Source organism: Ochotona curzoniae, unplaced genomic scaffold (genome assembly GCF_017591425.1).
Source record: "Ochotona curzoniae isolate NIBS_2020 unplaced genomic scaffold, NIBS_Ocur_1.0 contig_2321, whole genome shotgun sequence".
In the NCBI taxonomy this organism is placed as follows: Eukaryota; Metazoa; Chordata; class Mammalia; order Lagomorpha; family Ochotonidae; genus Ochotona; species Ochotona curzoniae.
The window spans coordinates 22,047,041-22,070,685 of NW_024465421.1; the positions used below are offsets into that span (position 1 = coordinate 22,047,041).

Sequence of the window (23,645 nt, forward strand, 5' to 3'; positions counted from 1 at the left end):
GTTAATTTAAAGATTATAGATTGATTCATTGATTTAAAGGCCAAATGAAAGAAAGGGAAAGATCTTGCAAGTGTTGATTCCCTCCCCCAGTGAACATGATAGCCGGGGCTAAGACAGGAACAAAGCCAGGGGCCCTAAATCCATCCAGGTCTCTCACAGGGGTGACTGGGCTTCAAGCCCTTGAACCATTCCTCCACTGCATTCCCAGATGCAAAATCAGGGAGCTGGATCAGAAATGGAGCTGCCTGGACTTGAACCCATGCTCTGTATGGGATGTGGGCATCCCTGTACGTTCCCTTCCCTGGAGCCACACGTGGGCTTCAAAGTGCCTTGCTGCTGCAGTTTTGAGTGCTGGGCTAATGTGTTGAGTGCTCCAGGCTCGGAGCCCTGCACACCTGTCATGTGGAGCTGCTCAAGGGCCTTGGAGTCTCAGCTATGCCACTGAATTGTTGTGCGGCTTTGGGAAAAACAGCTGACCTCTGGAGGGAGGGGCTCAGTCTCCACATCTGTAAATTGGAGATCTAATGTGATCCACCAGCTGGAGCTGTGCAGGGAGTGAGTGACACCAGGTCGCACTGCCCTTGTGTCTGCCATATGTCACCCCTGGGGCTATCTTGGCAGCAGTCAGCTACTTGCTCAAGTCAATGTGGCCCTGGGCAAATGCCTCAAGGCTAGCCAGCTTCCTCAGGGCAGGGTAGGATGGCAGTATGTGGCTGAGGACTGACCTTGCACACACACAGGCAGCCACTGCGTTCAGGACCACATAGTGGAGGGAGGCCCTGAGGCAGTGAACCCACATTAGACAGCCGGACAGCCCAGTCCCACCAGTGAGAGGGCTGGGTGGGAAGCTGGCAGGACAAAGCTGGGCACATCAAGTTGGAGATCCCCATCTCACCTGCCTGCAGGTATCCACAATGGGCTGTGCGCTCTGCTAGGATGAGGCTTCAGGCTGAGAAGAGTTGCCTCGGAGTGCTGCTGGTAGTCAGAGGCAGGTGGGGCTCATTGCTGCTCGGGACAGGGGGACAGGGAGTGTAGAACTGTGACCAGGGCTGGACCAGAGCCTCTGTGGGCCCTCAGCCAGCCACCTTCCCCAGGCCATGCTTTTGCAACCGGCTTCTCTCTACAGGACTTCTCAGTCCTGAGCTGAGGAAGGGGCTCATGCAGACATCGCTGGGAAAGGCTGCCCCATAGAGTTTTATAGAAAGTATGGCCTGGGGTCTTGCTCCCTGAGGGCCTCCCCACTCCTGTGCCAGACCTGACCTGGAACAAGCTCTCTTATGTAGAATTTGGGCCTCGTGTGCATGTTAGCCACACATTCAGTGCTTGTGTGTATCCGTCCCCCCCCCAAAAAAATTAAGGGCAATAGTAATACAGCTTCCTGGGCCCAGCTCAGGATACCTGGGATCTGGGTGGTGCCTAGGAACCTTGCTTTTCCTGTTATAAAGGGTGAGTCCAAGATTCCTGCTTTGAGCACCAGCCATCTGCCCTGATGTCCAGGAGTCCTACCTGGCCCATCCCAAGGGACACGCCCCAGTCTTGCCTCCTCTCTGGGAAACGTAGGAACTCCAAACTCCTCCCCACCCTCAGATCCCGGATGCCACCTGCCACTCCGGGAGGTGTGTACTGAAGGCCGATTTCCTCCCTGTGTGTGGAATGCGCTCTGACCGCTCTCAGCGAGGGAGGCTGTGTCTGCATTTGGCTCTGTGCCTGGTACACAGCAAGTGCTTAATGAGTGCAGGGGGAGCACGGCTGCTTGGATCCTGCACAGAGTCCTGCAGAAGAGCCTCTGGGGAGACTGGGGACCAGGTCTCTCTCTTCCTGCATTTAAATAAGCAATAGTAAAGGGACTGGATGGTGATCCAGAAGACTCCTGAACAACCTGGTGCCAGCCTTTGCTTCTTCCCTCAGCATCTCTAACAAGGAGCTGTCAGAGCTGATTGAGCAGCTGCAGAAAAATGCCGACCAGGTGGAGAAGAACATCGTGGACACTGAGGCCAAGATGCAGAGTGTGAGTGCCCGCAGCCCAGCTACCCCTTCCCTATCCTGGGCTGCCAGCCCCGTTCGAACCGGGACTTGGCTGATGCCCAAGGGCAGTGCTGTCACTACCTCCCAGGAGCCACACCTTTGCATACTTGCGCAGTTGTGGCTTGGGCGGAGGGCAGCTGTGGGCAGCTGCAGAGCCTCAGAGGCAGTGGCAGTGGCTCAAGTAGTCGGCTCCCTGCCACGCATGTGGGAGACCTGGATGGAGGTCCAGGTCCTGGCTTCGACTGCCAGCTCTCACATGGGCATCTGGCAAGTGAAGCCTTGTCAGGGAGGTCTCTCTGCCTCTCAAATTAAAAATACAGTTGTTTAAGAAGGAAGTATTTACACTTTCAGATTTCTACATCCTTGGGTAATTGTGGGAGTGATTTCGGCTGACAGCCATGTGGATATTTGCAATATCATTCATGGGTCTTGCCAAGTGATCAGTTTAAATATCAGTCTGCTATTGATTGATTTTCAAGTCTTGCCTCAGTAGGGCGAGACCAAGTGATGTCAGGGCCAAGTGTGGCCCGTGGGCCGGTGTTCCCCGCCTGGAGTGCCCAGGCCAGGCCACGGATGTTTCCCAGGAGTTCCCTGGGAACCTGCCCCATGGTGGTTGTCTGGAGGCAGCCCCTCTGCTCACCCCTTTTCCTGCTGTCTTTGAACTCTCAAGCTCCCCCAACCTGTGGCAGTGCTGAGGAGCACCTGAGTTTGAGCTAATGATTGACAGGTCCCTCTGTCCTGGGATTAATCTTTGACGTGGCAGTTGCTGCTGCAATCTGCAGCTGCTGATGGGGCGGAAGAGATTCCACCACAACCCAGAAGCCTGTGCTTGGGTTGTAATTAATCACAGGCAGGCACTGGAGGCAGGACGACAGCTTGGAGCTTTATGATATGTGGGACTCACTTCCCACCCTGGGGGAGCCAGGTCCCCTCAGCCCTCCTGGGCTGGCTTATCGTGTCTTCTTTTCCCAACTGTAGGGATGGGTACCCGGCTTGGCCCCCTGCGTGTGGCCTGTGTGGACGCCCCTTGTCTTAACTGTCCATTCCCAGCTCTTCCCTACACAGATGGACACAGGGCTCATGAGCAATCCTCGGTTGCTTCTCTGTCCCAAGCAACCACCCCTCTTCCTGCTCATGATCTACCTCGGGCACCATCACCCTCTGCCCCCTTCATCCTCCTGGCACACACGGTACTCCCCAAGTGGCAAGATGGGGCTCTTGCAGACCCCTCTTTGGAGCCATATTGGGCTCTGGGTCCACTCCGCCTAGCCACATCTGGGGTGCCCTGACCACTGCTCTGGCTGTCACTGCCATTCACTCCTTTGGCCCTACCTTCCAGCCGTGGTGCCTCTTCCCTTGCTTCCTACTGTCTCAGGACCTGTGCATGAGCCTGTCCCCGATGCCCAGAATAATGTGCCTTTCCTCCCATCTTGGCATAGTCAGCCCCCTTGGTCCATCTCCACAAACACTGACTCTCACAAACAGGCCTTGTCATCACCTGGCATGCCAGCTGGGCAGGGCTGCATGCCCGGTGCAGGGTAGGGCTTTGGGCACTTGCTGGCCACTCTCCCTGCTAGCAGGGTCCCGCCACTGTCCCCTTTCTCTCTGTGGCCCTCACAGGACCTGGCCCGGCTGCAGGAGGGTCAGCAGCCGGAGCACCAGGAAGTGGCCTTGCAGAAGGTGTCAGACTCAGAGAAGCTGCTGTACGTGCTGGAGGCAGATGCAGCCATCGCCAAACAAATGCGGCACCCCCAGGGGGACATGATCGCCGAGGAGTAGGTCCCCTCTGCATCCTGGGCGGTGGGCTGGGCAGGGGTGTGCAGATAATCGGGGGCCAGTTACAGTAGTAGTCCTGTCCTGTAGCTGAAACAGCTGAGGCTTGGACACTGATGTGGACATTGTGGTCATGAGAGAGACTACGGCTCCCTGAGCCATTGTACTGCCTGGCTGCTGGGCTTTTGAGCAATGTCCCCTAGGGCCCAGTGTCCCCATTCATGCCTCTCAGACCTCTGGCTTGCTCTTCAGCTTAGCCTGGGTGAATCCCAGCAGGGGAAGGGGTCTCTTGGCACCTCCATGGACCCCTGTACTTTTATGGCCCTTGCCGGACAGCAGGCTACAGGAGGCACCAACACTGCCTGTTCCTTCCAGTACATTGTGTGGTTCTGGGCACACAGTAGGGCCCTCAGGAAGCACAAGCAGAAGAGGAGAGGTTGAGATGTAGTAGATAGGAAGAGGGTGGACAGGAGGATGCCCAGAGGTGCTGGGTCTGAGACCTCTGGCAGGAACCCCATAGCTGTGGTCTGGGGGGCAGGGGGAATGGACAGGGTCCATGCCAATGAGCCCTCCTCACCCTACCGCCTCTCCGCTACCCCCCAAACCCTTACCCTGCTCAGCATCCGTCAGCTGAAGGAGCGTGTGAGCAACCTGCGCGGGAAACACAAGCAGATCTACAGCCGGCCAGCCAAGGAAGCTGACCCCCAGGTCAACTGGGCGGCGCTGGTCGAGGAGAAGCTGGTACGGCCTGGGCAGGGCTGCACGTGTGCAGGCAGTGCCTCCATCCCATGGGTCTACTTGACGGGGGCAGGGGGAGGTTTGTGCGCCAGTGAGGAAAGTGAGACCCAAGGAAGAGGTGGGGTGAGCATTAGGTCCAAGGTCATGTGGGGGGGGGGCCCTGAGCCCCACCAGTCACACCTTGCCCCAGTGTTGGGTGGTCGAGGCCCAGTCTGTTGCTGCCCTCCCCACGCCCTCATTGACCTGTCCTCGCCATGGATGAGCTCACAGCTGTGGCAGCTCTCCCACTCTGAATGGCGTGGCAACAAGCTATAGCTACACCAAAGGAGACAGAACAGAGATGAGGCTCATGGGTGGGCTGCAAATTGAAGTCCTCCCCTTCTTCTCCACCCCACCCTGCCAGGACAAGCTGAGCATCCAGGGCTTTGGGACAGACCTGCCGCTAGTGGACAGTCAAGTAGAGCAGCACAACATCTTTCACAATGAGGTCAAGGCCATCGGGCCCCATCTGGCCAAAGACGGAGATAAGGTGGGAGTGTCTGCTGGTTGTGGTGTGCCCCCCCCCCCCCCCCCCCCCCCCGCCCTGTGGGTGAGGTAAGGGGAGGGATCACCCTTGCATCCTGGCCCTAAGCTGAGCTTTTGTCTGTGTCCCCAGGATCCCTCCAGTGAACTGCAGGCCAAGTACCAGAAGCTGCTGGTGAGAAGCCCTGAGGGCTGGGGGCTGGGGTGGGGATATGGGTTCAGAACTCACTCTGTTGGATGACAGCAATGTACAGCAGATGCCTCAAACAGGTCAGTGGGGTCTCCTCCAGGACAGTACCCTAGCCTCCTGATCCAGGGATATAGCCTGTCTCACCTTTATTAAGCACCTGCTGTGTGCCAAGTACAACACCCAGGCTTCTGTCTCCTGGTCACAAAGATAAAAGCAAAGGCCAGAACTTCCGACTTCACTGAGCAGCACCAGGTGTGTTCTGGTCTCTGTGCCCCAAGAGGCCAACACTATCCCCAGCCCCATTTCACAGACAGAGTGAGGCTTCCTGGGAATGGTCAGGTCTATAAAGGTTTAGTCCATTTTGTCCACTGCTGTGTCCTTGGTGCCCAACCCCAGCCATAGCAGGTTCTTAGCACATACCTGCTGGTCAAACAAATGAGTTTTAGGGTCTATAGTCTTGTCCAGGGTGGTGGTGGGCTGGGAATGGTTCTGGCTGGGAAGTGGCTAATCAGGACCTGGCGCTGCAGGAAGTGGGGAAGGGGGCCAGGCCAGGCCTCAGCACTGCCCATGACCCTGTCCCACAGGCAGCATCGGAGGCACGGCAGCAGCACCTGCGCTCGCTGCAAGACTACATGCAGCGCTGCACCAACGAGCTGTACTGGCTGGACCAGCAGGCTAAGGCCCGCATGCAGTATGACTGGAGTGACCGCAACCTGGACTACCCCAGCCGCCGGCGCCAGTACGAGGTGAGCACTGGGGCCTTGCACAGGATGGCGGGAGCCCTAGGCTGTCAGGTGCTGAGTCCCCCACCGTGGGGAATCCCCTGTCTGCAGAATTTCATCCACCGGAACCTGGAGGCCAAGGAGGAGAGGATCAACAAACTGCACAGCGAGGGGGACCAGCTGCTGGCTGCAGAGCACCCCGGCCGAAACTCCATCGAGGTGCGTGTGCCCCCAGAAACCAGAGGAGGGATTGTGTGCTGTTGTCTTCATCACCCTGACTCTGCCTCCTCTGCTGATATGTGACTCCTGACCCTTGGAAGCCTGTGAGCGGGCAGCCTGGGACTGCTGTGACCAGGGGATGAGCATCCCCGGAGCCCTTCAACAGGCATCCGTCCTCTCTGTTTTAGAGGGCAGAAGTCCAACCCCTCCAGGGGAGGCCCCAGTGCCTTCCCCATCAGTGGCTGGCAGCTACCTCACTGCCTCTCTGCCTCTGGCTCTTGACCTCTGGCTACACTTCTGAGGGCACCAGGCCCACCCTTAACCACTGCGCCATTGCGCCGGGCCCACCAGGCCCACTCTAACTTTAAGATGGTTTCACCCCGAGATCTCCAATGACATCTTCAAAGGCCCAATTTTCTAGATCACACTTGGGGTAGACACACTCTCTCCTTATGTAACCATCTAGGGTATGCCCACTGGGCTCCCCAACATGGCTCCTCTCTTCCTCCTCCCACCACCAAGCAGTTATACCAGGAGCGTTTCCTGACCCCTTGGTGCCCCAGGGGCTTGGCTCCCAGTGACCCTGCCCCTCCTTCCCCTGGCAGGCTCACATGGAGGCCGTGCATGCAGACTGGAAGGAGTATTTGAACCTGCTCATCTGCGAGGAAAGCCACCTCAAGTACATGGAGGACTACCACCAGGTACCTGCCAGGGCCAGGCTGCCATGCAGGGGAGTGCTCGTGCCCTTGTGGGGTTCCCTTCCCAGGTCACGGTGCCTTGCCTCTCACGGTGTCTTTAGGTCTGCCTGGACCTTACCAAAGCCCAGGGGACCCTCAACAACAAACTGACTTGAGAGAGTAGGCTAAAAAAATTAAAAAGATTCATCTTGGTCCTGGCATGATAGACTAGTGGCTAACATCGTTCCCTTGTATGAACCAGGATCCCATATGGGCCAGCGGTTCATGCCCATCATTTACTGCTTTCCCAGGCCACAAGCAGCTGGGACACAAGGAGATTAGCCAATTGAGCCATTGTGCTGGGCCCGAGAATTGTCTAGAACAAAGAGGGAAGGCTTGTATCATGGCTCAGGATAAAAGAACAGTCACACACTTGTTAACAATGGAGGCCTCTCCTGAGCAGTGTGTGTGGTCCATCACAGCATGGTCTTAAGTGAGTGGCCATGATGTCACCAGGTGATGTAAGCTATGGGACTCTATCACACCTGTGGTTCCGGCATGACCCAAACGTCAGGGTGCAGTGCATGACTGCAGAGAGGAGTGGTATGAGAGAGAGCCAAGACTTCCTATCCAAGATTTATAGGCCTGGGAGGGTGTGTGTGTGTGTGTGTACTGGTGCTGGCACAAGGGCCTACCCTATGGGAAGCCTCAGTCTGTTGGGGCCTCCAGAAGCTTGGAGCCACAAGCCCAGCCTGGGTGCTGCTGGTGGCTTCCTGTCTGATAGGGCCCCCTACCCTGTTCCAGTTCCACAAAGATGTGAAAGACGCCCAGGAGCTGCTAGGCAAGGTGGATTCAGACCTGGACCAGAAGTACAGCCCAGACTTCAAGGACCGGTATCAGATTGAGCTGCTGCTGCGGGAGCTGGATGTGAGTGACAGCCTGGCAGGGCCCCTCCCATTGGGACCGTGGCCTGGAGGTCTCACCACACCCGCCTCTCTGGGTCCCCACAGGACCAAGAGAAGGCCCTTGACAAGTATGAGGACGTGGTGCGGGGGCTGCAGAAGCGAGGGCAGCAGGTAGTCCCCCTCAAGTACCGCCGGGAGACACCACTCAAGCCCATCCCTGTGGAAGCGCTGTGTGACTTTGAGGGCGACCAGGTGAGCTGGGCAGCAGGCAGCCTGTGTCACTGACCAGTACTAGAGGGTAATGCAGCTGGAGCCAGGGCCCCATGCAGTATTGTCAGGAGCTTGGGGGCATCTTTGCCAGTGATGGGCATCACTTCCCCACCCAATGGCCCTACCTGGGGTACCCTGTTCATGTTCTACCAGCTAAATAACCCCAGTCATTCCAGCAGCAGGTCTCAGGGAAGGCTCTTACTGGCTCACAGTGAATCAGGCGTCTACCCCAAACCAATCACTATGACTAGAATGCCAGCCTCCCATTGGCTAATCCTGGGTAACATGCCTGGTTAGAGATTAGCAATGGGAAAGGCTGGTTCCCCCCAGGGAAACGGAAGAGGGCTGCTAGGCCAGCAGTCCAACTCATGTCTCCTACACGCTGGGCCTCTCTGCTGTGGTGTGGAACATCTCAGGGAGGACTGGGGAGACGGGCCAGGTCTCCCCGAGGCTAGAGTTAGGTTAACAGGGCAGACGCCTGCATACTGACTGTCTGGCCTGCCTTGGCCAGGGCCCCATCTCTCGTGGCTACAGTTACACCCTACAGAAGAACAATGGTGAGAGCTGGGAGCTCCTGGATGGAGCTGGGAACAAGCTGACCGCCCCGGCCGTCTGCTTCATGATCCCACCCACGGACCCCGAGGCCCTGGCCCTGGCTGACAGGTATGCAGACTGAAGGAGGGACCAGGCCCCCACACATAGCATCAGGACCGTGAGCATCCCTGACATGTCCAGCAACTCTGGCCTTCAATTGGAGGCCTCGGCTCCTGTCCCCACCCCTCTGCTTACATCTCACAGAGCTGCTGCCACCATGGGCACTGCTGTTGACTCAATGGATTTGGATGTAGCTGCCTGGTTGTGCCTGGGCTTACAGAACTTCACATCTGTGGGGCCAAGTTCGGTTCTTAGTGCAAGTAGGCACGTGAGAACTATTTTTTTTAAGTTATTTATTTTTATTGGAAAGTCAGATTTACAGAGAGAAGGTGAGACAGAGATTCTTCATCCACTGGTTCACTCCCCAAGTAGCTGCAATGACTGCAGCTGAGCTGATCCAAAGCCAGAACCCAGGTGCCTCTTCTGGGTCTCCCACATGGGTGCAGGGTCCCAAGACTTTGGACTGTCCTCTGCTGCTTTCCCAGCCCAAAAGCAGGGAGCTGGATGGGAAGTGGAACAACAGGGACACAAACTGGCACCCATATGCAAGGCGAGGACTTTTAGCCACTACCTGAATACTCTTGAGAAATGAGTGAATGGTGCAGGAAAATGCCTTCCTTTATGTGTCTTATTATGTACTGTTGTCTCAGAGTCTTCACCTTGGTGGGGAACACCAACAAACTGAGCTGATAGTTCATTGTGCTTAGCCTGACTGCTCTGCAGCAAGGAGAGGCAGTTCTGGCCTCATTGGGGATGGGGCTTCTGATACCAAGAGCAGAGAAAGCCAGCGAGGTCGCAGTAGGCCTTGGCCATCCATCACACCTCCAACTTTACCAGGCAACCTGCCGAGGTTCATGGCTCCTTTGGGATGTTGACTCGGCTGGGTCCGAGTCTCACCCCTGTGGGCAGAGGGAGATGGCAGTGAGCTGCATCCGGGCCCAGCTCGCTCTTATTCTCATTCTCTCAGCCTGGGCAGCCAGTACCGGAGTGTGCGGCAGAAGGCGGCTGGGACCAAACACGCACTGCAGCAGCGGCACGAAGTGTTGAAGGCAGAGAACCCTGGAGGTGGGCAATGGGGGCCCATGGAGGAAGAGCTGCATCTGGCGTCTTTGCTCTGAATGGGAGGACAAGGGCCGGGCACTGGAGGGACAGGGGAGGCAGCCCACCCAGTGGTCCCTTCTGTCCTCCTGTGTCCCTCAATGTCACACCCCTCCCAAGCCTCACTGGGACCTGTGTCCTTCCCTGGCAGATGCCTCGGACCTGCAGGGGCGGCAGCTGCTAGCCGGTTTGGACAAGGTGGCCCGTGACCTGGAGCGGCAGGAGAAGGCTATCACCGGCATCCTGCGGCCACCGCTGGAGCAGGGCCGGGCTGTGCAAGACAGCGCCGAGCGGGCCAAGGAGCTCAAGGTCCTGCCAGCCTGGGGCACGGGTTGTGCTTGACCCCCTGAGGTTCCTAGTCACCTTCTGTCTGACCTATGTGATCTTGGGATGGTCTCTGCAGGTGTTTGGTCCAAGTAGCCAGGCTGTGTAACCAGATCCTGAGCTGGTACAGCAGGCACATTCCTATCCCACCAAGATCAGGCCTTTGAGGTGTCTGAAAGACACATGCCTAGGCGGCAGCTGGCAAACCTCCAGCAGTGCCTACCCAGGACCTGGCCTCTGGCATGTAGCAGCAATGACGTGGCCACTGTCGACTGGAGTGGCATCATACCAGCAGAGAGCCAGGCAGCACTGGGCTCTGGGGCTCCAGCATGTTGCAGAAGCCCTTTAGCTGGCCCCTGCTGTGGGAAATGAAGCGGCATATATGAAGCCCTGGTAGGTGCCCGATACCCTTCACCTGCTGTTTCCATGCATGACTTCCTGTGGCCTCCATGGGAGACATTACTGGTCCTATTCTGTGGCAGAGCCTGCTGCGGCCCCTGGACAGCCTGGGTCCCATGGGAGGCTCCTGGCCTGACCCTGCCACTCCCTTTCCTGAGCTGCTCAAAGTTGCAGTGCCCTAACCTGAGAATGGGGAGTGTGATGTCTGCCTGTGGGGTCACCCCAGCAGTGTGGAACATCAGACATGCTCAGTACCCAGCTGCACAAGGCTTCCCTGAGTGCTGATTAACATTGCACATTGTGGCACTGGTACCCTGAAACATGGGGCTGCTGAGCTGTGGCTGACCTGATGGGTTCTGGTCCCCGCAGGACATTACCGAGCAGCTGCAGCGTATTGAGCCTGAGAAGACACGCAGCATGGCCGAGTGTGAAGCTTTCATCCAGGCCCTCCCAGGCAGTGGCACCACACCCTTGCTGAGGACCCGGGTGGAGGACACCAACCGGAAATACGAGCGCCTGGTGCAGCTGCTGGACTCGGCCCAGGAGAAGTGGGTGATGGGTGGGCAGTGGAGAGGTCAGGTTGGGGTGAGAGGGGCCCAGCAGTACCTCCTGACTCCCTACTGGTGTCCATCCTCAGGGTCATGGTGGCCAATCGCCTGGAGCAGAGCCTGCAGCAGGGCCTGGAGCTGCTGGCCACGCAAGAGGAGCGGCTCAGCCAGGAGGACACAGTGCCTGAGAGTGGCCCCATCCTTGACAGCAAACGGCAGGAGCTGGTGGTGAGTGCGGGGTATTGTGAGCTGAGCTTGGCCCCAGCATGGTGAGACACCCCCAGCAGCCAGTCTTGGGATTCCGAGCTGCTGCCATAGCCAGTGGAGACTGCTAGGCCTGTGTGTTCGCGGCAGGTTCATGTGTCAGTTTGCAAACTAAGTGCATGGACACCAAGGGCTTCCAGCAGTGTCCCTTCTGGGCCTGTAACCCAGAGGTAAGTGAACTGGCCCTGAGGAGCAGCCGTCTCCCGCTCCTGGCCGCCTCAGCTAAGGCAGGCCCATATTCATGCGGTCTCCCCACTCCGCTCAAGGCCTAACAGGTGTCATAGCAGCCCGGGATGCATGGTGCTGGCTGTGTGGTTTATAAATCAGTTTTCAGGGTGCCTGTAATGAGACAAAGGCAGAGGCCCAGTCTCCCCTCCTCCAAGAAATGACCCCTTCCCAGCGTAGTGGCCCAGACACTTCAGTGGAACCATTTGCTCCTGCAAGCTCTGGCCACAGCGCTGCTGTCTGCTCTGCTCCACAGGCCCTGGCCTCTGAACTGCCAGCCCAGGAGGCCCTGCTGGGTGAGGTGCAGCAGAACCTACAGGAGGCCAAGCAGTGCGCCAGCTCCCTGGCCAGCCGCTTCCAGGAGCACTGCCCTGACCTGGAGCGCCAGGAGGCTGAAGTGCACAAGCTGGGCCAGCGCTTCGACAACCTGCGCCAGCAGGTGGAGAACAGGTGAGGCGCGCCCTGCACTGGGACCCTCAGACGCCACTGAACGTTAAGGACCAAATTCCATTTTAGAATTGGGTTATATGTGAAGTTAAAAACTCGAAGTTTATGGCTCCAAGACCAGCGTTTCTTTCCCAAGGTAAATAACTGTTACCACGCATGTGTCCTTTCAAGAGTGACGTAAGCGGAGTGCAGTGGCGATGCCTGGTAGCACAGCACACTGGGCTGTGTCATCATGCATCATTCGTCAGCAAGCACTGCTGCCTCTTCTGTCCTAAGTCTCTGTAACCTTTTTTCCCCTTCTTTCTTAAATGCTTGGTAGACCTCACCATCTGGGCCTGAACTTTTGTTAGTTTTTTTTTTTTCTTAAACTACATGTAGCTTCAATGTTGAATAATTCTACCATTTCAATTTTATCTGAAAGGCAGAGTGACACAGAAGGAGAAATTAGAGAGAGCTCAAATGGCCACAAATGTGTGAGGCTGGTCTGTGTTGAAGTCAACAGCCTAGAATTCTGTTGGGGTTTTGCACACCATGGGTAGCAGGAGCCCATGTGGTCGGGTCACCTGCTTTCCTAGGTGTGCTGGCAGGGAACTGGGTGGGATGCCAGTGGCTTAGCCCGCTGTGCTACAATACCACCCCAGGTCAACCCTTCTTTTAAAGATTTATTTTTATTGGAAAGTCAGATATACAGAGGGGAGGAGAGACAGAGAAGAATGTCCCTTCATTGACTCACTCCCCAGGGCTGCAATGATGGGAGCTGAGCTGACCCTAAGCCCAGGAGCCCAGAGCTTCTTTCAGGTCTCCCATATGGATACAGGCTCCCAAGGCTTTGGGCCATCCTCCACGGCCTCCCAGGCCACAGGCAGGGAGCTGGATGGGAAGCAAAGCTGCTGGGACTAGAATTGGTGCGTTCAAGGCGAGGACTTGTAGCAGCTAGGCTACTGCGCCAGGCCTCCAGGTCATCTCTTCCATCACTGCAGTTTGTGTCTGTCCATTTCAGCTAAGCTGATGACATGATTGGTACTGTACCTGCTTCTGTGTTTGTTTGTTTTCCCTAAGATTTATTTTTATTGAGGGCCAGCGCAATAGCCTAGTGGCTGCAGTTCTTGTCTTACATGTGCTGGGATCCTGTATGGGCACTAGTTTGTGTCCTGGCTGCTCCACTTTCCCTCTGGCTTCCTGCTTGTGGCTTAGGAAAACAGTGGAAGAAAGCCTCAAGCTTTGAGACCCCGTGCCCATGTGGGAGACCCAGAGAAGGGTCTTGGCTTCAGATTGGCTCAGCTCCAGCTGCTGTGGTCACCACTTTGGGAGTAAACCAGTGGATGGAGGAACTTTCTGTCTTTCCTCTCTCTAAGTCTTATTTTCCAAGAAAAGTAAATAATTCTTTTTTAGATTTATTGGAAAGGCATATTAACAGAAGGAAAGACCAAGAAAAGGGTCTTCCATCTGCTAGTTTACTCCCTAAATGTTTGCAATGGCCAGAGCTGAGCCGATCTGAAGCCAGGAGTTTCTTCCAGACCTCCCACATGGGCACAGGGTTCCAAGGCTTTGGGGTGTCCTCTGCTGCTTTCCCAAGGGCATCAGCGGAGAGCTAGATGATAGTCGAGCAGCTGGGACATGAACTGGTGTCCTTAGGGGATGCTGATTCTTACAGGCTGTTTACCCTGTTGACCCACTGTACTGACCCTGGTACTGCGCCTTTGGATGCCCATAGGATTTGAAGTTATGCCCTCTTGATTCCTGAAGCTGCATCTTCTTTAGCCCTCAGCTTATTTCAGAGGGCCAACTTTTTCTGGTTTTCCTCTTCCATTTCCTACTCAACTGACATGTTCTTTACTGCTCATTTCCTTCTGCTTAAGGCCAGGTCCACATTTCTCCCTTAAGGTGAGGCTTAGACTTATGCGTTCACATTTTCTTTTCTGATGTAAGCCTGTGATACTGTGTAGTTCCTCAGTACTTCCAGTGAGTTCACAGGAGTTGGTGATGTCCGCTGTGGGCTCTGCTCTGGCCATGCTGGAACGTCCAGGCAGCTTGCAGCAGGCACCCTGTTCTCACCCTCCACCCAGCTTGCAGTGAGCTCCCTGCGCTGATTGGTGATGGCTTAGCTTCTTTCTAATTACAGCCCACTGCCACCCCTGTACCTCTCTACAGGGTCCAGAGCCTACAGGGAGCCCAGGCTGCCTATGACGAGTTCCATCGTGGCTACAACCACGTGCTCCACTTCCTGAGCAGTATCCCCTGTTATGAGCCCCAGGAGACAGACAGCCTGAGCCAGGTGGAGACCAAGTTGAAGAACCAGAAGGTGAGTGAGCTGCTGCTTCCACAAAGGTCAGCAGCCCCCTGATGGGGAGGAAGGCCTGTCAGCACCATCTTCCTAGCCCTTAGCAGCCCAGCCGAGTCCCGCACCTTGATAGCAGTACAGGAGGTGCCCTTTGTCCCCCAACTCTAGCATTCTCCTGCCCCCTCAGTTCCAAGCAGTGCCCTGGGGCCAGAGACCAAGCCCTTGGGAAGCCACAGCCGAGGTACAAATCTCAGTGCAGGAGTCAGGATGCTGCTTGGGCTGCTCACATCCTACCTCCGTACAGCTTCCTGCTAACACAGGATGGGAGGCAGTGGGTGAGGGCTCAGCTACTTGAGTCCCTGCCACCCACGTGATGCACAGTGAAAACAAGATGAGATCATCTGAGGTATCAGATCAGCAGCTGGCGTCTCAGAGCACTCAATGAACGTTTGTTGTTTCCTGGCCCTCTCTCCCGAGTCCTGGCATTGCCTTTAGTGATGAGCAGGTGTATACAAGGAAGCCTCCCAGGACTGCAGGGCTTTGGAATTGAAGAATTCCTGTTGTTTTACAGAACCTGTTAGATGAGATTGCAAGCAGGGAACAGGAAGTACAGAAGGTCTATGCCGCTTCGCAGCAGTACCAGCAAGCTGTAAAGGTGAGTGCCACCAGCTTCTGTCCAGAGGACACAGGGAGCCAGACCCAGGAGCTTCATCTTTCCCTCCATATCTCCCAGGACTCATCGTCCTCAGGCACTCCTGAGGTAGACTGACAGGGCCCGCTGAGCAATAGTGCCAGTACTGAGCATCCTCAAAGAGCCTCTGGGCACAGCTAACATTAGGGGCCAGACTACAGACAAGGCAGGATGAATGCTGGTGTGAAACACGGACTGCAGATGCCTACACAAGGGGGAGTTGCATGTACGCTGTCCAGTGGTGTGGCTGCATACTGTGGTTCTCTCGGTGGTTCTTCCCTCCTGCCTGTCGTCTAGGACACAGCAGTAAAAACAGGCTTGCAGCGCCTGGCTAGGGCTAGCCCAGGTCAGTAAAAGGGGACATAGATACATCTCAGTCGTTCTTATCTGCCCCTGCTGCATCTCTCTCTCTCACCCAGGACTATGAGCTAGAAACAGAGAAGCTCAGGTCCCTCTTGGACCTGGAGAACGGGAGGAACAGCCACGTGAGCAAGAGGGCCAGGCTCCAGTCTCCTGCCGCCAAAGTGAAGGAAGAGGTAAGCTCGGTGCCAGGCCTTCCAGAGAGGAGGCAGAGAACAGCACGGTGCCTGCACAATGGGTGAAAGCCGGGATGTGCACCCTCCTGGGCCGCAGCTGTGGCGCTAGTCTGCACTTGGCTCCCCTGTGGGCACACAGATCGGCTCCTCAGCCACACAGTGGAAAGGCTTACAGAGGTCAAGGCCTGCTCAGGGCCAGTGGCATGGGGCTGCAACCTAGATCGTGTGACCCTGAATCTGACTCACTCTCTGCCACTCATACAACCTCCTTATCCCTCCCAGAACTTTGTAAAAACTGCGCCCAAGCACTAGCACCTTCCTGCTCAATCTATTGACTGCATGTTGGCTGGCTTCTCCATAGGAAGCAGCTCTGGCGGCCAAGTTCACTGAAGTTAATGCTGTCAACAGACAGAGGCTGCAGAATCTGGAGTTTGCACTCAGTCTCCTGAGACAGGTAAGTTATCTCACAAAGAAACTGACCAGAAATAACTCTCACAGCTGTCTCAGAGGAATAGCCTGGGAAGTGATGGGCAGTTCCGTACTCCCGTTCCTGAGTGGTGACATGAGGATGGTTAACTTACACGTTCAGTACAGCAAACATTTGCTGAATGCCTGAGCACCCACGATGTCCACGATGCCATTGTCACAGCAAGAAACTGAAAGCAAAAGCATGTCTCCAGCAGTGTGGGTGAGACATGAGGGCCTATCCCTCACTGTGGCAAACAGCTACTGCAGGCTGGCAAAGCTGCCCTCTTCAAGGAGAGGCCCTTGGTGCAGATCAGAGCTGGGATGCTGTGTTCTCACACCACCTCCTCCTGCAGTTGTAAAGCAGCAGTAATCCCAGAGGACATATGAACCAGCACCGAGAGTCCCTCAGGCACCAGTAGACGAGCAGTCTGACCTACTCTCAGGTGACTCAGGCCTCCGTAGGACCAGGTATAGACAGGTCTGGCATGTTCTGTAGCGGTGGGTCTGGGCTCTGACCATGCCTGGTCCTCTTTCTCACAGCAGCCAGAAGCCGAAGTGATCCACAAGACCCTGCACGGCAGCGAGCCAGGATCTGGCATGGATGAGACGTGGAAGATGAAGAAGGAACTGGATGAAGAGACGGAGCGGAGGCAGCAGCTGGAAAATGAGGTCAGAAGCGCCCAGGAGGAGATCCGGAGCCTGCAGCATCAGCAGCCACAGGAGTCAGTGGTGAGGAAGGAGGTGTTCAAGAAGGTGCCAGACCCTGCGCTGGAGCAGAGCTTCCAGCGGCTGCAGCAGACCCTGGCTGAGGAGCAGCACAAGAACCAGCTGCTGCAGGAAGAGCTGGAGGCACTGCAGCTGCGGTTGCGGGCACTTGAGCAGGAGGCCAGTGGCGGGGGGCAGGAATATGTGGTCAAGGAGGTCCTGCGCATCGAGCCTGATGGGGCCCAGGCCGATGAGGTCCTGCGGCTGCGGGAGGAGCTGGAGGCGCTGAGGCGGCAGAAGGGCGCCCGTGAGGCAGAGGTGCTGCTCCTGCAGCAGCGTGTGGCCACCCTGGCTGAGGAGAAGAGCCGACCACAGGAGAAGGTCATCGAGAAGGAGGTGGTGAAGCTCCAGAACGACCCCCAGCTCGAGGCAGAGTACCGGCAGCTGCAAGAGGACCGCCAGCGGGAGGGCGCACTCAGGGAGAGGCAGGAGGAGGAGCTGAGCTTCCTGCAGGACAAGCTCAAGAGGCTCGAGAAAGAGCGAGCCATGGCCGAGGGCAAGATCACTGTCAAAGAGGTGCTCAAGGTGGAGAAGGATGTGGCAGCAGAGAGGGAAGTCGGTGAGCTGACCCGCCAGTATGAGGATGAGGCTGCCAAAGCACGTGCAGGTCAGCGCGAGAAGACCGAGCTGCTACGCAAGATATGGGCCTTGGAGGAGGAGAACGCCAAAGTGGTGGTTCAGGAGAAGGTGCGGGAGATTGTACGGCCGGACCCCAAGGCCGAGAGTGAGGTGGCCAACCTCCGCTTAGAACTCGTGGAGCAGGAGCGCAAGTACAGGGGCGCCGAGGAGCAGCTGCAGAGCTACCAGAGCGAGCTGGAGGCACTCAAGCGGCGGGGACCCCAGGTAGAGGTCAAGGAGGTGACCAAGGAGGTCATCAAGTACAAGACGGACCCCGAGATGGAGAAGGAGCTGCAGCGGCTCAGGGAGGAGATCGTGAACAAGACCAGACTCATTGAGCGCTGTGACTTGGAGATCTACCAGCTCAAGCAGGAGATCCAGTCCTTGAAAGACTCCAAACCTCAAGTGCAGACCAAAGAGGTGGTCCAGGAGATCCTGCAGCTCCAGGAAGACCCGCAAACCAAAGAGGAAGTAGAATCGCTGAGGGCCAAGCTGTCAGAAGAACAGAAGAGGCAGGTGGATCTGGAGAGGGAGCGGGCGTCCCAGGAAGAGAAGGTCAGGCAGAAGGAGGAGGAGCTGTCGCAGGTGAAGGAAAGGGTGGTGCAGCAAGAGGTGGTTCAGTACGAGGAGGAGCCAGGCCTGCGTGCTGAGGTGAGCGCCTTCACCCAGAGCATCGACACTGAGCTCCGGCAGATTGACAAGCTGCGCACCGAATTGCGGCGGCTGCAACAGCGCCGTGGGGAGCTCGAGCGGCAGCTGCAGGAGCTGGAGCGCGAGCGGCAGGCACGTAGGGAGGCCGAGCGGGAGGCGCAGCGCCTGCAGCAGAGGCTGGCCGAGCTGGAGCAGGAAGCGGCCAAGGCCCGTGAGATGGTGACCCGCAAGCAGAAGGTGGTGCTGCAGCCAGACCCCCAGCAGGCCCGGGAGCATGCCATGCTCACTGTGCAGCTAGAGGAGGAGCGGCACCGGCGGCAGCTGCTGGAGGGTGAGCTCGAGACTCTGCGGAGGAAGTTGGCCACCCTGGAGAAGGCAGAGGTCAAGGAGAAGGTTGTCCTCTCTGAGAGTGTCCAGGTGGAGAAGGGCGACACAGAGCAGGAAATCCAGAAGCTCCGGAGCAGCCTGGAAGAGGAGAGCCGGAACAAGAGGGAACTGGATGCTGAGGTCAGTCGGCTGGAAGCCAAGCTGTCAGAGCTGGAGTTCTGCAACTCCAAGTCATCCAAGGAGCTTGACTTCCTCAGAGAGGAAAATCACAAGCTACAGCTGGAGCGGCAGAACCTGCAGCTTGAGACTCGAAGGCTGCAGTCGGAGATAGAAATGGCTGTGACAGATGCCCGAGACTTGCGCAGTACGCCTGTGCCGGACTCTGGGAGCAACCTCGACTCCAGGCTGTGGTCCCTCGAGAGAGAACTGGACGACCTCAAGAGGATCTCCAAGGACAAAGATGTTGAGATTGATGAGCTGCAGAAGCGCCTGGGCTCCGTGGCTGTGAAGAGGGAGCAGAGAGAGAACCACCTCCGACGCTCCATCGTCGTCATTGACCCCGACACAGGCCGGGAGCTGTCCCCAGAGGAAGCCCACCGCGCTGGGCTCATCGACTGGAACATGTTCGTGAAACTCAGAAGCCAGGAGTGTGACTGGGAAGAGATCTCTGTGAAAGGTCCCAATGGAGAGTCCTCTGAGATCCACGACAGGAAGTCTGGCAACAAGTTCTCCATTGACGAGGCCCTGAAGGACGGCCGGCTGAGTCCTGCTCAGTATGAGCGGTACGTCAACAAGGAGATGTCCATTCAGGAGCTGGCTGTCTTAGTGTCTGGGAAGAAGTAAGGGCCGCCTTCCTGGAGGCCAGCGGCTGCCTTCCTCCTGCCCGGTGATGTTCCACACGTTGCCTTCTCCCTGGCTTCTAGTCTGTGCACCAACTTGAGACAGGCAACTCTCATTTCAGCTGTCATTCCACCTGCCAGAGTGACTCACTCTGACCCAATGCACTCATGATCCCCAGGCCTTTGCTCCTCCCTTCTTTTACTGTAGATTCCCTGTGATGCCTGGAAAGCAACCAACTGAAAACCACCAGTGTACACGGTCATGGCCAATGGGCCTGCTCCAGGCAGCCCAGCCAGACACTACAGCAGGAAGAACTCCCTCCAGCAGCCTTTGGTTTTGTCGAGGACCAGACCCTGAGAGCTGCCTGCCTGTGCACATGATCTTCCAGCTTTCTGGCTGAGAATTCAGCCTGCTCCCAAGATGCAGCTGGGATCCAGAAAAGGGGCATGGAACGTGGAAGAGCGTGGATGTCAACTGTCGGCCAGACTGTCCCAAGAAAACACAGCATCAGTGACTGAAATGAAAATGTCTGGATAGTGGACCATGTTGCCATTAGCCCTAGTTTCAGTGCCTTACTAGTCTTGCTTATTATCTCACTGGCATAGCTGACAGTTGATTACTCACCAAATGACTTTCTGGTTCTTGGTGTCTCACATAGTATGTAAGAAAATGGCAGGTAATAGGGAACTTTATTTATAGCATGAAAATAAAAACCTGGTGGCTTGACTCTTAGCTCCACAGCATGCAAATATTTTTTTCCTTTTGCCTATTTTCTTGAAGCTTATTCTCCAAACTTCCCTCTTGTGGCTAAAATGGATAGTCTATATATCCCAGCCCCTTAGAAATACAGAGTAAAGGAGGAAAACTGGGTTGGAAACTTTGAAACAATTTATTGAGTTGCTTTATACAAGATTAACAATTTTCACACCACCCCGAACACCAACATGGTGGCCACACAAAAAGCCACAGCCCCTCTCACACCTAAGCAACGGCCGCGCCCACTACGTGCTCAGAGACCTTCGCTGCCCACAAGAAACCAAACCCCTGCAGCCCCCAGGCCCCGAGCCTACTCTGCCCAACCCTCCACTGCAGCCGGGCCTGCAGATCTGCCTTACCATGGCTGTGTCAGTCATTCACTCTTTCATCATCACAAATAAAGCATAAACAAGAAAAAGAAATCTCAAACTCCCCATCAAAGAAACATTTCCCTGAGGCAAGAGGCATCACTAGATTCCTAAAAAGAGGGTTTCCTGCTCCAGCTGCACGCTCAGTGTGACATGGGAGGAGGGAGCACCAGCAGGGAAGGGAGGGGGCTGGGCTGCTACCCGGGGGTCTGGGCAGAGCGCCCACTGCTCAGCCTTCTCTGACGGCCTCTGCTCTGAGCTCAGCGACACAAATCTCTTCTTTGGCTCTTTTGCTACTACCTAAGACTATCCCGTAAACAAACTGGGAATCCAAGTTGCAAAAAACACATAATAAAGGGATCAGGAGTTCATGTAGCCCAATGTGAAACACAGACTGATTCTATGTAAAAAAGGGATCAGAGCAGAGGCCGGGGAGGGCTGAGAGACCAGGCTCCCAGAGGGCAGCAGGCTGCAGATCTGTCGGAACTGAGTCACTGAGCAGCACACAGGCATACATGTGCTGCCGCTGTGGACTCTCCACGTGTCAAGCTACTTAGCTGTGGCAGTCAAGTCAGAGTCATCGTGTGGCACAGAGTTCACAGGACAGGCCAAGGCCTTCCAAATCCTCGTGAAACAGCCACTGGCCGAGCGTGACCCAGGAGTGCTGTCGACACTGTCCCAGCCTGACTCAGATCTGCTCTCCACACTCGTCTGTGTCACTCTAAGAGACAGCCCACTGCCCGGACAGTCCAAGACTTCAAGGTCTGTTTGCATACGGCAGACCCTGGCAGAGGCCTGTTCCTGCAGCTCTGCCTGAGACTGGCTTCTCAGAGTGAGACAAAGTGGAATGTCTGTCGGTGATGTGGAACCCCTTGTATCCTTGGCCTCAGAGAGGCCCTGAATCCACCCACGTAAACTCTGGAAAAACAAAACAAGAGCCCTGCTCAACTGACTTGGGGTTGTGGGCCCAGATGACTTACAAGTCAGGACAGCATTATGATGAGCAGCTGTAAAAAACTCAAAACTGGATGTGTCTTCAATACAGACACATCTTTTAATTAAAAAGGTCTTCGTATCAGATCCACTCAGAGGGCTGAACAGATGTGCACTGTCAAATCCTGCCCCACCACAAAGGCACTGGAATTACGTCTTCCTATAATATGATGTGTAAGAACTGCCCCAGTCCATCCAATGCATTTAATTGTAATGATGAAAACTGAGTCCAAAATAGGTGTCTTTAAAAATCCTATTACAATAGTTGAATATACAAAGGTCATTTCTCTCTAAGAGCTTCATTGTCAAGTTCAGAGGAGGCATTGGCCCCTCACAATGGCCAGGTATTACATGTCCTCAGTATTTCGTAGAGACCAGGTAGGTCTCCCAGCTGTGGCTGATGCCAGAAGGAGTCCCTGACCACTAGGTGCTGGGAGGCACTGGGACCAAACGCCAGGGGTTCAGGTGGATTTAAACCACACCTCTGCGGCCGGTATTGTAAACACGTGCTCCCCAACACCGCCGAGCCTGGGACACGCCCCTGCTCAGAGCTGCCCTCTGACAGCCATCAGGCAATAAAGCTGCAAGGCCCCAAGCACCACGGTCATTAAGTGCTCCCTTGGTTGAAGGCACCTCAGAAGTGCCAAGAAATGCTTCACTTAGGACTCACGCCTGCTCCTGAAGAAAACCAATTGGCAGAAAGTACAGTGGCTCCATCACCGCAGACCTACACAGTTGGCTTCCACGCAGCCCCGAGTTAGTCAGGCCTTTCCTCAGAAGCAGTCATAATTTTCGTGGTACTCCAGGCCCCTTCCCATGAAGCTGAGAAGTATCTGGAAAATAAGAGAAACAGAACAGAGTCAGAATGGGAGCCCCCAATTCCCTCATGGCAGCAGTAATAAAGCTCAGAAGGATCATCTCCACCACCAAACATCCATGAGTGCAGAACATTCAAAGGTTCAAGTAAGGCAGAAAACTACATGTGCATACCACTTGCAGCAGCCCGCGACATGCATGGACACAGGTGCTGTGCAGGCGGGTAGCCCACGCACGTGGCTCAGAGTGGTGATCGCCACACAGCCCATGCCACTTACAAGGCTGTGGCTGCCTGTGCTTTGCCAGGGGAAGGCCTGATGACCGCTCAAGATAACAATAACCATTCCTCTATCCTCTTCCTCTTGGTTGCAACAGGAACAAATTCAAAGGCACTGGCATTTTGCGACCACACGGGGAAGAGATAAGCCATGGAGACACAAGTCACAGCTGACATGCTGAAATGCAAGCAGCTGGGCCCTTGTGGCCCTCCCATGCCCCTACAACCTGCAGTCTAGCTGAGAGGGAGAAGGTCCACTTGAACTGAGCAGCTCTTTCAGCAGAGTTGCCTTCCCATTAATCTTTTACTATCCCCAAGGAGAGAAAAACGGCATAAAAATGTCTCTTTTTTGCTTCAGCTGAAAATCCCACAGATCAGTCTGTTGTCAGTGGCTTTTCTATTCCCGGCACAAACAGAGGCAGGTAATATCTCAGAGCTTCCACTCTCGCCTCATTCTCCCAACTCCAACGGCAGCTCCAGACAGGAGAAGCCACCACAGCTCACTGCTCTCCAGAACAAATGGCTGACTGTGGACAAAGGTGGGGTCCCTCAAAGACACACTGCCATGGTGGAGGTTTGTAAGTCCATCATCAACCCCAGCAGGCTCCTCACTGCTAAAGCTATACCTACTTCAGCCTCAGGAACTACAGTGAATCAGAAGGCCAACTGGGACACAGCCCCCAAGTCATGTTTGGAGCAGAGCTGGGATAGTGAAAGAACACTTGATGCAACCAAGAATCAAGAATCCAGGACAAGGCAAACCCACTTGTATAGAGGCAGGGTGTCCACATGCTGTTCCCCTTACCTCCACATACCCTCCAGTCAAGCCAGAGTAGCTGCCACCTCAGTCTTGGGCTTCCAAGCATCTACTTCCATTAGTTTACTCATCTAGACAGACTTACACTATTCTCTGGGATCCTTGCTGCCACCGGAAGTCAGCTGTCCTTCCAAAAAGCTCTCTCTCTGAGGGGAAAGTAACTTGAGAGAACCTCTTCCAACACCAACAAAGCCCAGCAAACCTGATGTGCCAGCAAGCCCTCGAGGAGATGTAAGGAAGGAAAGGGGGAACTAAGTGGAGAGTGCCTCTGCCTTGCACTCAGGCCCCACAGCCTTCTCCGTGATCATCCAGGCAAGAGCTGATTAGGCAACAGTTCTGAGCACGCACCAAGGGAAATCTCACAGTGGTAGAACCCCATGTCATTCTGAGCACCCACAGAGCCAGAGCTTCAAAGGACACACTGAGACACCAACACAGTTA

The 23,645-nt window shown here is 55.6% G+C and overlaps 2 protein-coding genes across 4 annotated transcripts in view; one reads left to right on the forward strand and one right to left on the reverse strand.

Moving 5' to 3' along the window:
* The window catches only part of PPL (periplakin), a 31,406-nt gene extending 11,510 nt beyond the window's left edge, over nucleotides 1-19,896 (forward strand). Inside the window, exons 2-22 of the mRNA XM_040973394.1 lie at nucleotides 1,909-2,008; nucleotides 3,646-3,800; nucleotides 4,419-4,539; nucleotides 4,940-5,065; nucleotides 5,192-5,233; nucleotides 5,833-5,994; nucleotides 6,082-6,189; nucleotides 6,795-6,890; nucleotides 7,671-7,793; nucleotides 7,877-8,023; nucleotides 8,553-8,704; nucleotides 9,663-9,760; nucleotides 9,945-10,102; nucleotides 10,886-11,064; nucleotides 11,154-11,292; nucleotides 11,810-12,003; nucleotides 14,152-14,302; nucleotides 14,853-14,936; nucleotides 15,392-15,508; nucleotides 15,870-15,962; nucleotides 16,517-19,896. Coding sequence (XP_040829328.1) covers nucleotides 1,909-2,008; nucleotides 3,646-3,800; nucleotides 4,419-4,539; nucleotides 4,940-5,065; nucleotides 5,192-5,233; nucleotides 5,833-5,994; nucleotides 6,082-6,189; nucleotides 6,795-6,890; nucleotides 7,671-7,793; nucleotides 7,877-8,023; nucleotides 8,553-8,704; nucleotides 9,663-9,760; nucleotides 9,945-10,102; nucleotides 10,886-11,064; nucleotides 11,154-11,292; nucleotides 11,810-12,003; nucleotides 14,152-14,302; nucleotides 14,853-14,936; nucleotides 15,392-15,508; nucleotides 15,870-15,962; nucleotides 16,517-19,180 — 5,209 coding nt within the window. The 3' untranslated portion in view covers nucleotides 19,181-19,896. The remainder of the gene's footprint in view (nucleotides 1-1,908; nucleotides 2,009-3,645; nucleotides 3,801-4,418; nucleotides 4,540-4,939; nucleotides 5,066-5,191; nucleotides 5,234-5,832; nucleotides 5,995-6,081; nucleotides 6,190-6,794; nucleotides 6,891-7,670; nucleotides 7,794-7,876; nucleotides 8,024-8,552; nucleotides 8,705-9,662; nucleotides 9,761-9,944; nucleotides 10,103-10,885; nucleotides 11,065-11,153; nucleotides 11,293-11,809; nucleotides 12,004-14,151; nucleotides 14,303-14,852; nucleotides 14,937-15,391; nucleotides 15,509-15,869; nucleotides 15,963-16,516) is intronic.
* Nucleotides 19,897-20,051: 155 nt separating this feature from the next.
* The window catches only part of UBN1 (ubinuclein 1), a 29,849-nt gene continuing 26,255 nt past the window's right edge, over nucleotides 20,052-23,645 (reverse strand). For all 3 annotated transcript variants that reach the window (XM_040973396.1, XM_040973395.1, XM_040973397.1), the window contains one exon: nucleotides 20,052-22,127. In XM_040973396.1, the coding sequence (XP_040829330.1) occupies nucleotides 22,078-22,127 (50 nt within the window). In that variant the 3' untranslated portion in view covers nucleotides 20,052-22,077. The remainder of the gene's footprint in view (nucleotides 22,128-23,645) is intronic.